This window comes from Hippichthys cyanospilos, chromosome 11 (assembly GCF_059441005.1).
Source record: "Hippichthys cyanospilos isolate Australia breed blue-spotted pipefish chromosome 11, RoL_Hcya_1.0, whole genome shotgun sequence".
Lineage (NCBI taxonomy): Eukaryota > Metazoa > Chordata > Actinopteri > Syngnathiformes > Syngnathidae > Hippichthys > Hippichthys cyanospilos.
This window is the reverse complement of record NC_142379.1, coordinates 2,895,001-2,912,113: the sequence shown is the minus strand read 5'-3', so window position 1 is coordinate 2,912,113 and position 17,113 is coordinate 2,895,001. Positions and strand designations below refer to the sequence as shown.

Sequence of the window (17,113 nt, the reverse complement as noted above, 5' to 3'; positions counted from 1 at the left end):
ATCCGCGTCGTGATTGCAAAATTGCAGCGCTCTCTTCAACCTTTTTCAAGGCCAGGGGGCTTGCTTTTGTGTGCGGGAGGACGCGGGATATTTTTCCGATAGTTCTTTGATATTTTAGCAGTTCAACAGTTGGGGGCGCTAAGCCTTGGTGGAGGTCTGTTCAATTCAATTATCTACCATTTCGGGGTGTTTAAGATTTAAGAGAATCGAGGGTTTTATTCTTACTAGAGACTAGTAACACTACACGATAAAATTCTTGTTCTGTTCACTTCCTCGAGCAGACTTACATTCCGCACAATAGAGCAAATAATAAAGTAGACAATAGTTGGCGATAAGCCTGAAAGGCAAAGCGTGATTAGCGGGGAAGGTGACAACCGTTACTTGGGACTGTATCAACTGTAAATGTGAAAGATGGGATATATTTGTCCCACGGTATCGAGTTGTACTATAGATGGTATAAATTTGTCCCACAGTATCGAGTTGTACTATAGATGGTATAAATTTGCCCTGACGTATAGATTCTTACCGGAGTTGCACTGTACCGTAAAGTAACCGTGCTTAGTTTGGAAGAATACTATAATTAACGATACTTGAGACGGTATGCGCAATTAGTGGGGAAGGTGACAACCGTTACTTGGGACTGTATAAACTGTAAATTTGACAGATGGTATATATTTGTCCCACTGTATCGAGTTGTACTATAGATGGTATAAATTTGCCCTGGCGTATAGATTCTTATTGGAGTTGCACTGTACCGTAAAGTAACCGTGCTTAGTTTGGAAGAATAGTATAATTAACGATACTTGACGGTATGCACAATACATGTTAAAATGAATGCGAAATTCAGTCGTCAAAAAGTACGTCATAGTTTCCAAGTACCGATACTTGGGACAGAAAAATCGTACATGTATAATTTTTGCAGAAGGTTTAGATTTATTCTCGTGTTGCACAAATTACCGTGCCAAAATCGTAAATGTAGCCCGCTAAAATGACACGGTGCCGTAATTTTGAAATATTCGTACTTGGGAGCGAATGCACTTTTCATGCGGTAGATGGAATAAATTTGGCCAACGTTCTAAATTTGTTTCCATCCCCGGACTGCGAATTTTAGATGCGGGTATACTTTTGTGCATTCCCGTCCTGAACAAACGTTTCATGTCCGCGTCGCGTTTATTGTTAACCGCGTTGTGATTTTCCGTGCGTTGACGTGCAGGCGCAGCTTTAATGAAGAAGCGGAGCCGCTGACCTTCTCGCTGAAGGGACCCTCCTCAACAAGTATGGGGTCACCATGGAAACCAATTCTCCTCCTCTCTGTCATCAGTGGCCTTTCAGGTAAGAGGCTCGCCGAAGAATCGTCTTTGGGAAGGAAAACGCTCGAAAGTTGCACGGCACACATTTACGCCAAGGAAATGTAAAATTGCTGCCCATAATATGGTTTTCCGTCGTTGTTGAAGTTTTGGCTATATTTGATGTTAGTATCCATAGCAACACCATACAGGAGAACATTAAATACGGAAGAAACATTTCTGACCAATCAAAAAATGATACTTTTACAGCATAGTCATCCTGCCTGTTTTATATATGGTGTTGAAAATGATTGCTTTTTATATAATACCAAATGCAAAATTGCACCATTTGAAGATTGAGAGCAAATTGAGAGCTATTTTACTCTATTTCTAGAATCCTTACATGTGAGTTTTTTTTTTTTTTTGATCACTAAAATGTTGAGTGTTGAGCCATTTAAATGTACCCCTTCGTACTTAATTTCTCAAATTCTGGTATGTCAGTGCTTCGGGGGGGGTGTAACTGCAATAAAATAAGAATTTCAACTTTGTTTTTAGGTTTCAGGCACTTTGATGCACTAGGTTATTTTTTTCAGTTTTAGAATAAGCTGTAACCCATATAAATGCTGTAAAAAATAACAGTTGAAAGTTTTTTGGGGGTCAAGTTGTAAAGGATACAGGTTTAGGTTTTCTTATACAATTTTTATCGATAATAATCTGATTTATAGTCAGTGTGTTGACTGTGTGTGTGTGTGTGTGTGGGGGGGGGGGGGTGTCTCTTTCCTGGGGGGGCTTGGCAAAATATAATTGAGAAATGTATGAAGTATGTGAAGATACTTCAGGTGCATGAGATTTGAACAGGGTTTCTGCAAGGTTCTTTTCAAATTAAGAGTAAATGAATTGGAACAGGAAGCAATGTCTTGCTCAATTGTGTAATAGTGACTGATTTGCAAAACATGAAATTCCTTTATTTTGTTAATTTCTTTTACAGCTGGGCATTGTCATGAACTGACCCAATTTTTTGTCAGGTGAGCCAGAAATAAAATAAATGATGCTACACGATTTATCTACTTGCAAAAGATATTCCAAAGTTTAATCAAATGTACTAAATCAGTCACCGCACTCTATTTTAAGTCTTCTATGTTTTTTTAAAGCCAAAAATTACTTGTCTGAAAAAAAATTTCTCCCATGGGATTTCAATGGAAAAAAAAGGCTGAGAAAATATTCCTGCACTGTAATATATGTAAATACCCACACGTATAAACTAGCGCCATCCAGGTGAGGACAAAAATAAAAAGAAAGTGTTAAATGCATACGAATCGTGAAATTATCAATATTGAATCAGGATTCTTGTTCCGTCCCCCATTTTTGATTTTATTTACCCTGGAAGTGCCCAACAAGATGCGTGTATTATTCAAATAAAATTGATCCGGGCTAAAATCTTGAATACCATTTACAAATCAATAGAATATGTGTGTTTACTTTCAGTTACCTGTACCACTTACGAAAAAAAAAAAGGGGGGGGGGGGGGGGGGGTCTGTGGGATTTTTGCAGCATTGAGAACATGCCAAAGAGCAACAATGAAACTGAATGAAGTCACAGGATTGGCTTTTGTGCGTGTGTCTTTTTTTTTTTTTTTCTTATTAAAGAGCCGCCTGCCCCCGGACGCATTGATCCGTCTCGCTCTCCGCCGCCTCACAAAACTCGGCGGGAGGAAAATGAAAGCGCGACTCTATTTTGTCGCTTTCCAATGCCGGCGTCTCACGTTGTGTCACAATTCCCTAAAAAGCAAGGGAAGCGTTTTAGAAGCTTTCCAAAAATATGTCCAAGATATGTCCAAATGTTTTCTTTTTGAATCTCGTGAATGTCACGTGACCAAACTCAGAAAAAAGCTCAATCGTGATTGGTCCACTGAGCAACTGTGATGTCGTTTTTTTGTGGCCGCCTCAATGAGTCAAAGTTGATTCAAATTCAATTTGATATCCGTAAAAATGTGCACTGTCAATTTTTGAAGAAAAATTATTTTAAGCGTGCTTTATAAGCATATAAAAAAAATTTATATATTGTTGGTGTTTGGTGGAGAATGATAGTTTTTTTTTTTTCCACGCTCGTCAACCAAAATTTCTAGCCGCGGCCCTGGATAAACTCATAATATTCGAATATGAACACCCGAATTATAGTCAAGTCATTTTTTTGATCAGTAAAACGGACACCCACAAATCAGAAACACCACGATATCTGTGGTATATTAATTGAGAATGCGCCTTATCAAACGTCCTAATATATGCCTGTTCATTGATACTGCGCTTTATAATCTGGTGCGCCTTTTATATGAAAATTTCCAAAAATATACCTGTTCATTGAGACTGAGTTTTATAATCCGGTGCGTCCTATATATGGAGATTTCCGCGAATATACATGCTCATTGAGACTGTGCCTTGTAATCCACTGAGCCCTATATAAAGAAATTTGCAAGAATACCCTTGTTTTTTGCGCCATGTAATCCGGTGTACCCTTTTATGGACATTTCCAAAGATATGCGTGTTCATTGAGGCGGCGCCTGATAATCAAATTTCCGAAAGAATACCCGTTCATTGATATGCTCCCTTATAATCCACTGAGCCCTATATAAAGAAATTTGCAAGAATATACTTGTTCATTGAGACGGCGCCATGTAATCCGGTGAAGCCTTTTATGGAAATTTCCAAAAATATGCATGTTCATTGAGACTGCACTTTATAATTTTGTCGTGCAAAAAATACGGTCGTCACGATAAATAGTTGTCACGAGTATCAAGGAGTTTAAGAACACTTAAAATGGCAAAAATGTCACGGGTATCAAAATCCGCCACTTGATTTGAGGGTGGCCAGAGAGTGCCAAGAAAAAATTCTACAAAATTCTTGGAAAATTTCCTCTTTTGCCGCAAGAAATTAGTTCAACAACTTAAAAAAATAACTACTGAATTCACATGGCATGTTTGCGTGCGTTTGGTACATCTTTGTGTCCTTGGAAAAAAAATGTTTTCAAGGGTTCCCCGAACCCCAAAAATCTGTGAACCCCCCGCCCTATGAAAGGGTAAAACGGCGCCTTTTGTGCCGAGTTTAGCGCCGACAGCTGTCACAAAAGCCGGATGGGCTGGAGCGCGCCACTTCAGACGCCCCCGAGGGTGCGATTGTGGCTTTTATGCGCCGCTATACTTTTGACATGACGGCTTGAGTAATGGATTATTGCCCCATTGTTCTGGCGGAACATCCAAAAAAGATGGCCGCTTTGGAGGACGGCCTCTGTTCCTCGGGTTCCGAATGATAATTTGCCTCCCTCCATTTCTGCAGATAAGCGCGGAGCGGCGGCGAGGGAGGGGTAGGCTTTGGCGTGGCGAGCCGGCGACATCGGGGCCATTTTCTTCTTTCTGGCCCGATGCTGATTGAAGCTCGGCGGCGAGCGTAGACGTGTAATTCGGCCGTCCCTCGGCGCCGTCTCCATTTCGCAGAAGTGGCTTCCAGGGAATAGAGATGCCTTGCGCCGCAGAAGTGATGCACGAGGCCACTTTTACCAAGGGCGAAGGTGACGTTCGCCGCAAATATGCTTTGGGAGAATTGATGGATTTTGATGTACTGCACATGAAATGAGTGTATTGCCGACACGGACCCTTAACTGCGGATGGACCGATTGAATGGAGTCCGATACAAACGGCTGGATCCAAAAACACCTTTAACGTTCTCTTGTTTTCAAGGGGTAGCTACTGTATTTTATCAACTCGTGCAATGCCAAAGACGTATTTACACGTTTTCATTCTTTTTATTTTATTTTATTTGAGTCCTCTCAACGTGATCTCTAAAAGTCTTGGTCTGGGTCTGGTCCAATCTTGCTCTCCGTCTCCAAAAGTCTTTGTCATGTCTTGATCTCAAAGGTTTCGGTTTTGCCTCAGTTTCGACCTTCACAAGTCTTGATCTCAAACTCAGAGAGTCTTGGCCTTGTCTCCGTCTCGACCTTCACAAGTCTTGGTCTTGGCTTGCTCTTGATCGACAAAAGTCTTGGTCTTGTCTCAATCTTGACCCCCAAAAGTCTTGTCTAAATCTTAACCTTCGAAATCTTGATCTCATATTGATCTCTAAAAATCTTGGTCCTGTCTCAGTCACTACCTCAAAGTCTTGCTTTTGTCCTCCAAAAGTCCTGTTTCCATCTTGGTCTCTAAAAGTCGTGGTCTTATCTCAATCTTGACCTGCAAAAGTCTTGGTATTGTCTCCATCTCGTCTCCAAAATCTTGTTTTCATATTGATCTCTAAAAATTCTTGGTCTTGTCTTAATCTGGACCTCCAAACGTCTTGGTATTGTCTCCATCTCGTCTCCAAAATCTTGTTTTCATATTGATCTCTAAAAATTCTTGGTCTTGTCTTAATCTGGACCTCCAAACGTCTTGTTCCCATCTTGTTCTCTAAAAGTCTTGGTCTTTTCTCAATCTTGACCTCCAAAAGTCTTGTTCCCATCTTGGTCTCTAAAAGTCTTGGTCTTGTCTCAATCTTGACCTCCAAAAGTCTTGGTCTTTTCTTCATCTCGACTCCAAAATCTTGTTCTCATATTGATCTCTAAAAATCTTGGTCTTGTCTCAGTCACTACCTCGAAAAGCCTTGCTTTTGTCTTAATCTGGACCTCCAAAAGTCTTGTTCCCAACTTGATCTCTAAAAGTCTTGATCTGGTACCAATCTTGCTCCTCAACTGTCTTGGTTGTGTCTCTATCTCCAAAAGTCTTTGTCGTGTCTTGATCTCAAACTCCAAAGGGTTCGGTCTTGCCTCAGTTTCGCCCTTCACAAGTCTTGGTCTCGTCTCAATCTTTACCTCCAAAATCTTGGCTCTTATGGATGCTTTTTGCTGTCCAAGCTTTTCTCGAGGCTCCTGACCGGACGGGGTCTATTTTTGGTGGCGCCGTCATGGAGCGGTGGCCTTCCTCCAACTGGCAGGAGCGCCCTTGTACTCACAACTCGAGCCCAGCTCCGGATTCACAATTTGACATTTTTGGAGAGTGTGTGTGCCCATGCCAGCGCTGCTTAAAAGGATGTTTTCATGAGCCGCGCAGCCTGGAGCCAATTAGAGCGTTCGGCAGACATGCAGGTGCCGCCGTGTTCGTCTAACGCGCGCAAAACTAATTCCGCATTAAACCCCTGAAAACATATCCTATCTCGTCATCAAATATTCCGTTTATAAATATGCATGTATCTTTAATATCACCGCTGGAAGCGTTGTTCAGAATGTGAGCCCGGAGGTCTTATCGCCGCCACGTACTATTTTCGTTAGCTAGGCGCGGGGACCATTAGCTAGAGCGGGGACCAGTATGAACTGGGAAGCATGGTCGAGCTTAGGATCAAATCTTATGGATCCAAATATGCTGATAAAATAGTCTCTGTCAAAAGAAGATATTGCCAAAAAAGGAAAATACAGATTTAGTTATATATTAGGGGTGTTCAGGTCCTGATCGCGACGTCAGAAACTGGGCCGGATCACATCAATTCTATTATTTGTTCATTTGTTTATTTTTTGCGTTTTTAAAGGCTCGAAAAGTAGACCTGTTTCCGAAAGAGAAAGATATTTTTTGTTATATATTAGGGATGTTCAGATCCTGATCATGTGATTGGAAATCCGGTCTGATTTGAATATCAACTGTTTTCCTTTTTATCTGACAGTAGCAAGGCGTAAAAACTTTGAAGTTTATAAATACAAACCTTAAAGTCTTAAAAGGTTCTAAGAGCTTCTACCTGACACATTTCAGCGTTATCTCCCGAGATATGTTTTGTTATATATTAGGGATGTTCAGATCCTGATCATGTGATTGGAAGTCCGGTCTGATTTGAATATCAACTGTTTTCCTTTTTATCAGGCAGTGGCAAGGCGTAAAAACTTTGAAATTCAAAAATAAAAACTTTAAAATCTTAAAAGGTCCTAAGAGGTTTTACCTGACATATTTCAGCGTTATATCCCGCCTCCTTAAGTGTCAAATTATGACACTTAATTGTGACAAATTATGTCATTCACATAATTATGTTAAACCTAGCAAAATAAAAGAATATAATGTTCAGATACAGACACTTTTTCACACAGTTGTTACATGATCCAATCAGTTTTCTCTTAATTTGAAAAGAAAATAGAAGCAGGACTCCGTTGTAACCCGTCACATGCGCGTTTCGCCGGACCCCGTGATCCCCGGCGTGAAATAAAGTCTCGTCGCTCGTTACTGGGGCAACCTTTCAGCCGGCGCAAGGATCGAGCAAAAAGAATTTAGCAGGCCATGAGATGAAAATGAATCACGGTCGGCGACTCTATGGAGGATATTTCACTGAATAAATGTACTCCAGCCTAATCAGCTTCAGTCAATAGAATCTCCCCCGTGAAGGTCTTCATTAATCTCGCGCTCCGTCGACTAATCATTCCCGTCTACTCGGGCCCCCCCGCCGGCGTCTCGCGTACTTACTGTACGTTATTCCTATTAATTCTTTGCTCCCGTGTCTGGAGCCGCCACAGGCCGGGCCCACCGCGCGACGTTCCCGCCAATCTTGTCCCCGGGTCTTCCCGACGTGCCATCTTGCCTTAGCCTCACCCCTCGCCGCTGCGGCTAATTTGCATGCCTGGCGCGTTGCCTCCAGACACATCGGTATGCTTTGGTTAATGCTGACCTTATAGGCTGTATGTTAATGCGACTTATATCCGGAGGTGAAAAAGTACTCGCATGCGAGTAAATTGTATCCATGTGTTAAAAAGACTGACATTGGATAGGCTGGGGCAGTGCAAAGCCCACCCCCCTCGAGCAAAAAAAAAAAAAAATTCCGACTCCCCACACCAACCATGAACAAGATTAAAAAACTACAGTGGACCCCCGCCTTACGAAATAAATCCGTTCCGGGGTTGGGATCGTCGTATGGCGGTCAATAGAAAGCTACGCTCATTAGCTAAAGCGTAGAAAACCTCAGGTGAAAACATCAGCTACTTATAGCGAGGGTACCCTAGCCCAGCCTCCATATTTCTCTGTTATCTCCAACTTCGTTTGCATACTAATCATCTTCTTACTTCTTAAATCTTTCCATCCATGGCTAACCGATTCAAGTTTGCACTATAAATACGATATTGTAAGCACTCGCACAAGATCAAGTCTTGAGCATATCGGCATCTTAGTGACAGCAGACCTAGACCTCAAAACGCCTGAAGAGGGAGGCAAAACAACATAAACAAAACCAGCCCCACAGATCATGACATTTGTTGATTCCGTAAAGCAGGAAAAATGTCATAGAGGGGGGACAAACAAACTTAGTATATCACTTCGTAGCATGAAAAACAAAAAAAACTTAAGCTAGGGACGCCGTACCCCAGGGGTCCACTGTATATCCTTCTTAACATAGACACAAGGTAAAGGCAATATTAAAAAATAATAATTAAACATATGGTAACTTCTTTTTTATCCAGCATTAGGATAAAAATAGCATTTAGCATATAGCATTTATCCAGGTTAGGTCCGGTTCTGGCCGACAATTGCGTTTAATCCCAGCCCGCTATAGTCTCTCTTACGCTGTTTACGGCTATGTTCACATGCTGCATATGGTACACGTAAATATCATTTTTATTTGGTTTTCTCACCTTTAAAAATGAAAAACATATAAGTAAGTAAACAATTTCCTACCTTGATTGTTTTCTACCAATTCCGATCATCTGAAAATGTTTTAACCGGAACCTAATTTTTAACCAAATTTTTATTTTTGCAATCACTTCTTTAGTCCAGCTGTGTATTTTCCAAGCCCTTAAAAATAAGAATCATAACGAAAAACTGCATTTGAACCCCAGAAGATTACATTTGGTATAAATTGTCCCCAATTCACATCTTTTAACGGCAATTTCTGACAGTGAGTGGCAGCGTGCCAAACATGTTTTTTGTGTCGCTATAAATCGAGGAAGAATAAGAAACGCTATAAATCGAGGAAGAATAAGAAACGGCGCAACGAGGAAAGCGGCTGGAAGACGAGCCGAAAAGTCACAGATGGTACCGATGAGCGGCAGAACGCGGAACGCTGCGAGACAAATGCAAAGGGCTCACTGGGTAAGGCGCCCGATTAGAACGCAACCCAACAAGTAATCTGAGGAGCTCCAGGGAGGCGTTAGCTTAGAAAAAAACGGAGCGTGTGATTATTACGGCCTTACACGGATTATAACCGAAAAGATGACATTAAAACCCATTTTAATTAAACTAATAAATAGGGCTGGCAGTAGAGATGGACAAACGAAGCTTCATGAAGCTCTTGTGATTTTTTTATTTTTTTTAATTTACACTTCTAGCTGGCATTCTAGGAAGCCGAGGAAATGTAATATACTTTATTTATTTTTAAACCAAGAGCGCTATGTCAAAGGGGAAAACAATAACACAGGTGCTTCATGAAGCTTCATTTTGCCATCACTAGCGGACACCGTTATTTTTAAAAATAACAAACGAAGCTTCATGAAGCTCTTGTGATTTTTTTATTTTTTTTAATTTACACTTCTAGCTGGCATTCTAGGAAGCCGAGGAAATGTAATATACTTTATTTATTTTTAAACCAAGAGCGCTATGTCAAAGGGGAAAACAATAACACAGGTGCTTCATGAAGCTTCATTTTGCCATCACTAGCGGACACCGTTATTTTTAAAAATAACAAACGAAGCTTCATGAAGCTCTTGTGATTTTTTTTTTTTTTTTTTAATTTACACTTCTAGCTGGCACTCTAGGAAGCAGAGGAAATGTAATACACTTTATTTATTTTAAACCAAGAGCGCTAACTCAAAGGGTAAAACAATAACACAGGTGCTTCATGAAGCTTCATTTTGCCATCACTAGCTGACACCGTTATTTTTAATAATAACAAACGAAGCTTCATGAAGCTCTTGTGATTTTTTTTTATTTTTTTTAATTTACACTTCTAGCTGGCACTCTAGGAAGCAGAGGAAATGTAATACACTTTTATTTTTAAACCAAGAGCTCTAACTCAAAGGGGAAAACAATAACACAGGTGCTTCATGAAGCTTCATTTTGCCATCACTAGCGGACACCGTTATTTTGAATAATTTTGATGGTTTTGTTGATTCATTGATCAATATGATTTTTTAAAATTTATTTTCCACCAGTTTATTAGAAAAATAAGCCTTTTTTTTTTTTTTCCAATGAATCGAGAATGCAAAAACTTTTTTACGCGATTTTTGTTGCATGTTTGGTCTGTTGTTTTTTTTTTAGAAATCCCCAAATGTCTTTGTCATTTTCTTTATTTTTAAAAACATTTTTTTTAAACACTACTCGGGTGGTTTTGTGAAAACGAAAACGATTTCACACACATGTACACATATATACTGTACACGTGTGTATGTATACATAATTAAAAAATGAATATATCATTAAAAACTTGTCCAGTGGACATTCCGCACGAAAAATTCGTAGACATTAAATAATGTCTTTCACCGGCTGTATATTCGAGATTCATAATGGAGTTTTTCACCATGGTAAGGCCAATTTGAAGGCACTTTCAAAAACGCCATCGCTTTAATATCGCCGCCGATTTGCTCCCATTTCCGCTTTGACGAGCGAGACGGATTAAATTTCAGCGTATTGTACCGACAAGAGTGCCGGCATTGTGTCGTAGGAAAGAACAAGTTGGAAAAGGTCATTCGCTTTATTCGCGGCAAGATTGGCAGCGCGGGCTAAGGCTAAGTCCTGACAAATACTTGTTGGCAAAAAAAAAAAGAGAACGGCTCCTTTTGTTGGCCTATTAAAGCCCGCGTCGGCTCACTCTTGTGAAGGCTGTTACCTTCATCTGATAAAGACCATGACCCTCGTCGATCCCAACCTTTCAGAAGCGCCGGCAAACTGGAAGAGCGGTGATTGCGATATAAACCGCGCGACAAAATCCTTTTGTTGACGAGAGAAGGTCGTAGCGCCGCTTTTGTGATCAAAATCATTTCGAACAATGGGTCCATCGTGTTAAATCATTCACTGTCGTTGAGGACTAGAGACATCAAAGATCCATTTTAACATTTTAATTTGTCTCATGTTTGTTTGACGTCTGTATTCATCCGTGGCAATGAATGAGTTAATTTCGCACATACCAAACAATGTAGATTATAAAAAACAAACATTTGAGTCATGCAAGGCATTCTTAATTAAACATGGCGGCGTATTATAGCATCAGGTTAAACCCATGGCTGTGTTTTCGTGTTACACTTATATTACTGTGTTGTTCTTCAATTGCAGTGTAACTGTAAAACCATAAACATGGAGTTAACTTTAAGTGTAAATAATAAAACGTAAAAAAGCATTAGTATGAGTTCGGATAGAAGTAGACCAGCCCCTGATGAATGACGGACCAGAAAAAAAAAAGTCAAATGTCGCCCTCTAGTGGTGGGCGAAAATACACAGACGGACCGACGATTACCATTTCGCCTGGCTTGAAAAAAATGACGGCCCGGTGATGACGTAAAAGGGGCGGGGCTCTAACAAATGTCAAATTTCGGACCGGCAAAACAAAGTTGCCTACCTGTGGACGTGACGGGTAACCTTTTTGTTTGAATTTTGCAACAAAGACGTATCTTGTCCAAAATTGATTTCAAGCAAAAACAAGAAAAGTTTTACAAATCCAAAAAGTTGTTCATTAAACACATACTTAAAGCCATTTCAGCCAAGTTGTTTTTACCTCGCGGCAGACTTGGCGGGAGCGGTGGCGGCGCGGCCCATCTCCTACGCCGCCGTGCTACGAATGAAAGCGGACAACCCGTCGTCGCTGTTCGACCCCGACGGACGAAATCGGCGGCAGCGCGGCGGCGGCGGGCCGGTGGCGCCGCCCGACTGGCCCGTCTTCGCCGCTCACCCGCATCCGGCGCTGAGCCTCCTGAGTTCTCACGAGGACTACAGAAGTGAAGGTACCACTCTGGAAAAACTCATGCTTCATACTGCAATACTAATATATAGTATACAATAGTTGTTATATATATATTGTTGTTGTTGTGTGTTGTATGTTGTTATGTATATATATATATATATATATATATATATATAATAATGCCAATTATAAAAAAAAATATACCGTACGGTATCAGTAATATATATTATATATATATATGTATGTATATATATTTATATATGTATGTGTATATATATATATATATATATATATATATATATATATATATATATATATATATATATATATATATATATATATATATAATAATGCCAATTATAAACAAAATATACCGTACGGTATCAGTAATATATTATATATATATATGTATGTGTATATATATATATATATATATATATATATATATATGTATGTATATATATATATATATATATATATATATATATATATATATATATATATATATATATATTTCCTTGTTGTGGTTTTAATTCATACAGATATATACCACATTTGAAATTTTTTAGTTTTTAAGCGTTTTTTCTTTGTTTGTTTTAATCCATTTTAAATTTTCGCACTTCAGTGCCCACATTGAAATTTCATGCTAACAGCCAACTGACGTCCGCCCTCCAGCACGTGCCGTTTCGATAATTATCATAAGGAAGAATCTTTATAATCTTTCAGTTACCTTTTATAAAACGCACCCATTCTTTTGACGTTGAATTTTGGGAAAAATGTTTTATTTGAGGACTTACTGTACAATTTATTCTAACGCGCATTGGTCGCTATTAGCTAATACAGTATACACGTATATATTTTAAATATACATATTTTTAACTTTAATCCTCGAGTAGGATTTTTTTCTAATCCTTTCATCTTTACATCAAAGGGAAAGCATTGAAAGAAGACACCAGGGAGCTGAAATTTCACCCAGACGGTGAGAACATGGCAAAATTCAACATAACACGATGACTTAGTTATCACTCAAGAAAATGACCCGAAATTGTTAAAGAGCGTTACGTACGTATTTTGGGGTGCGTAAACCGCACAAGCCGTTAAAGCCGTACTCTGGAATCGGCAGCCATCTTTGGATACGGTGCCGTAAGCATCCATTCCGTTCCGTCGCCGCGAACGCAAAGAGGAAGTCGTAATCCGAGCGAGCGCTCTTTGTTCCGTCTCGATCCCCTCCGAGTTGGCGGCGTCGCCGCCATCTTATCTCCAACTCGACGGGCTGACCGCCAAGATCTGGATTTGAATCCCACTCATCCATCATCCAGCGCCGCGGCCGGCTGTCACCGCGACAACCGCCCCGATGACGGATATCTCGGTCGGGATCGGTCCCGGCCGGGAGCCGGAAGCGGCCCGTCATAAATCTCCCCGTCCGCCGTCGTAATTCATTTAGAGCGTCCGTAATGACACATCGATCGGTTAATGCCGAATTAATGGCATCATACTCGTTGCGTCTGGAGTGCTTAATTAACGGAAATGTCAAGCGTCCGCATTCAAGCGGGCGGAAGTAGCCCATAACGTTCTCTTCTGGTCGATTTTTTTTCAAAATGCTTTCCCCTGCTTTTGACCGTCCTGTTTTTTTTTGTTTTTTTTCTCCAACATGCCGTCATTTACCTTTTACGGCCGTCCGGCGATTTTCGCACCAAGTGACAGACGGCTCGCAACGCTCAATTTGAAATGTCTTCTAGTCAGTCCATTTGCCCAGACGGGAGGCGGAGAAGAACGCGCGGTTCTCGGGCCGGGATGGGAGAGACGCAAAATAATCTGCCAGGAATCAGTACAGTGGTGCCTTGAGATATGAGTTTCATTTGCTCCGCGACCACACTTGTAAGTCAATTGGACTGAACGAGTCTGAAATATGTAAACGCTGGATGCGAAAAACACGTCTTAAACATCACTGATTTGATCTAAATTACTATATATAAATAAAAAAGCATATACATATACATATACATTAGGGGTAGAACAAACCATTTTTTTAACTCATTCACTGCCACTGACGAATATAGATGTCAAAATCTGTTTTGTGTGGCCGTCAAAAATCAATTTCAATAGGGCTGGTAGTGAATTAATTAATAGATTCATACATACATTTTTTGAATAAAATCAATTGGATTAAAAAAAATGTAATTTTATTTTTGTATTTATTTTATTTATATGTTTTAATTTTTTATATTATACATACATTTTTCAGTTAAAATCAATTGGATTAAAAAACATTTAATTTTTCATTTATTTTATTTTTTAATATTTTTTATATTTTTATCATGTTTTATTTAATTATTTTATTATTATTATTTTATATATATATATATATATATATATATATATATATATATATATATATATATATATATATGTCATAAAATTATCATTCCATTTTAATAGAGGACAAATAATATGAGTGTTTCAGTATAAGAAGCTGAAGCACTGAACATTTGAACGATTTTTTTTTAGGTCTCCAAACGATTAATCGACTATCAAGATTGTTTCAGTTAATCTTGTATTCAATTAATTGCAGATTAATCGTTGCAACTCTAGTACATACTTTGTACTTAAAAGAAAAATAATTCATAACAATTTATTTAGCCTCTTCAATTTAGAAATCGGGTTTTACTACATCGCAATATGAATTTGATTAATTTTTCGTCCCTTTCTTCGGAATACTCCTGTAAAATCACAAAAAATGAAAAGAACCGATTCGGACTAACGATGAATTTTCCGCCTAGCTCTTGTGTTGGATCCCGCAGAATTTTGCGAGCGTACCTAATGCAATGTCAGCTGGCTTTTAATTTTAGATATAAATCGGTGAAGCCAAAAAAAGGCCGAGATTAAGGATGATGGGAATGCTATTGTATTCCCTGAGCTTGCTTCAAGGGTTTGTTATCATCAGTAAATACCTGTCAGCGTGCCACTGACTATTTGCAGGACGAGCGCTCCGCCGCCCATTTTTTTTCCAGGCGGACAAATACTTTAAAAAAAAAAACAAAAAAAAACCTGTCTGTTTTCTGTTGATTCTGCAAACAGATCAGTGGAGGCGGAGAAAACAAACAACCGAAAAAAAAAAAGTGACAGTTTGTAAATACAAACACGGACCGTCTCAAGTGGCTGCGGCGTCACCGGATCCTCTTTAATGCCGGATTGTGCTTGGAATGGCAAAAGGGAATTTAATCATGTGGCCTTTAAAATTTTGCATTTAAAGGGATAGTCCACGTCTTTAGACATTTTTAGTCATAAAAACTTCATATTCTGTCAACTAGCTTTTAGTAACAGACGTTTTTAGACACTCCTTTAGCATGACAATTCAAAGTATTTTGAAAAAATTATACCTGGGAATAGGGCTGCACGATAATGGTCAAAATATTAATCACGATTATTTTGGTCAATATTGAAGTCACGATTATTCATCATATCTATTTTTTTTAAACAGTATATAAACAAGGCATCGGATTTTTCAAAATGGATCTCAATTGACAGCTAGCATTGTGTACATTAGGAATCAGGTGAAAAATTCAGCGCCATTTCACTCTGGTAAATATATCAGGGTGAGAAAAGCAGAGGCTTTTGTCATGCTAACATTATTTTGGTCGATATTGAAATCACTATTATTCATCATATCTATTTTTTAAAAACAAACAGTATATAAACAAGGCATCGGATTTTTCAAAATGGATCTCAATTGACAGCTAGCATTGTGTACATTAGGAATCAGGTGAAAAATTCAGTGCCATTTCACACTGGTAAATTTTAGGGTAAGAAAAGCAGATCGTTTTGTCATGCTAACATTATTTTGGTCAATATTGAAATCACTATTATTCATCATATCTATTTTTTTTAAACAAACAGTATATAAACAAGGCATCGGATTTTTCAAAATGGATCTCAATTGACATTGTGTACATTAGGAATCAGGTGAAAAATTCAGCGCCATTTCACACTGGTAAATATTAGGGTAAGAAAAGCAGAGGCTTTTGTCAGGCTAACATTATTTTGGTCAATATTGAAGTCACGATTATTCATCATATCTATTTTTTTTAAACAAACAGTATATAAACAAGGCATTGGATTTTTCAAAATGGATCTCAATTGACAGCTAGCATTGTGTACATTAGGTGAAAAATTCAGCGCCATTTCACACTGGTAAATATATCAGGGTGAGAAAAGCAGAGGCTTTTGTCCTGCAAACATGTGGCAAACATTGCCCCCTGGTGGTAGGACGCCGATTTTAAAATATCGCCGGAGCTCTTCGTTACGTATTTATTTAGTGTGTTTTCTAATTGTATTTCGTAGCGCGGCAAATTTCTCCCCTGGTTCAGCGAAAATGGGCGATTCCTTCACAGGTTGCACGTTTGCCTTAATGGAGCACGGCGGAGCCGCGGGAACAATCTGGAGTAAACAAATTTTGGAAGCGCCAACCTCCTGCGGTGATAACGGCCGTTATCCTCTCCCTCCCGTTTTCCCCGCTGTCTCTTTTGCGTAGAGAGCGAAGAGTTCGGGCCCGTTTTCATCCGGGAGCCCGACGACGTGATTTTCCCGCTGGACGGCGGCGACAACAAAGTGGTGATGCGGTGCGAGGCGCGAGGGAACCCGCCGCCCACGTATAGGTCAGAGCGCCTCTGCCGCCCGCTCGCGGTCCGCCGAACGTCCGAACCGATCCCCGCGGGTTTTCTCCCGCAGCTGGTACGTCAACGGGACGCAGGCGGACGCCCGGGCGGACTTTCGCTACAGGCTGGCGGACGGCAACCTGATCATCGCCAACGCTAGCCGGAACGCCGACTTGGGCTCGTACCAGTGCCGCGCCCAGAACGCCTTTGGTACCGTTCTCAGCCGGGATGCCCAACTGCAGTTCGCATGTGAGAAACAGTCCACTGTTGATTCCAAATGGCGTACTGTAATATTTTC

General features: G+C 39.8%; 1 protein-coding gene across 3 annotated transcripts in view; it reads left to right on the top strand.

The window, feature by feature from the left end:
- Positions 1-17,113, top strand: part of cntn5 (contactin 5) — a 151,610-nt gene that overhangs the window by 69,473 nt on the left and 65,024 nt on the right. For 2 of the 3 annotated variants that reach the window (XM_088427826.1, XM_088427825.1), the window contains 4 exons: positions 1,214-1,332; positions 11,985-12,200; positions 16,692-16,815; positions 16,889-17,064. In XM_088427826.1, coding sequence (XP_088283952.1) covers positions 1,214-1,332; positions 11,985-12,200; positions 16,692-16,815; positions 16,889-17,064 — 635 coding nt within the window. Of the gene's footprint in view, positions 1-1,213; positions 1,333-11,984; positions 12,201-13,123; positions 13,140-16,691; positions 16,816-16,888; positions 17,065-17,113 lie in introns of those variants that run through there. The other variant, XM_088427827.1, reaches the window with a different exon arrangement.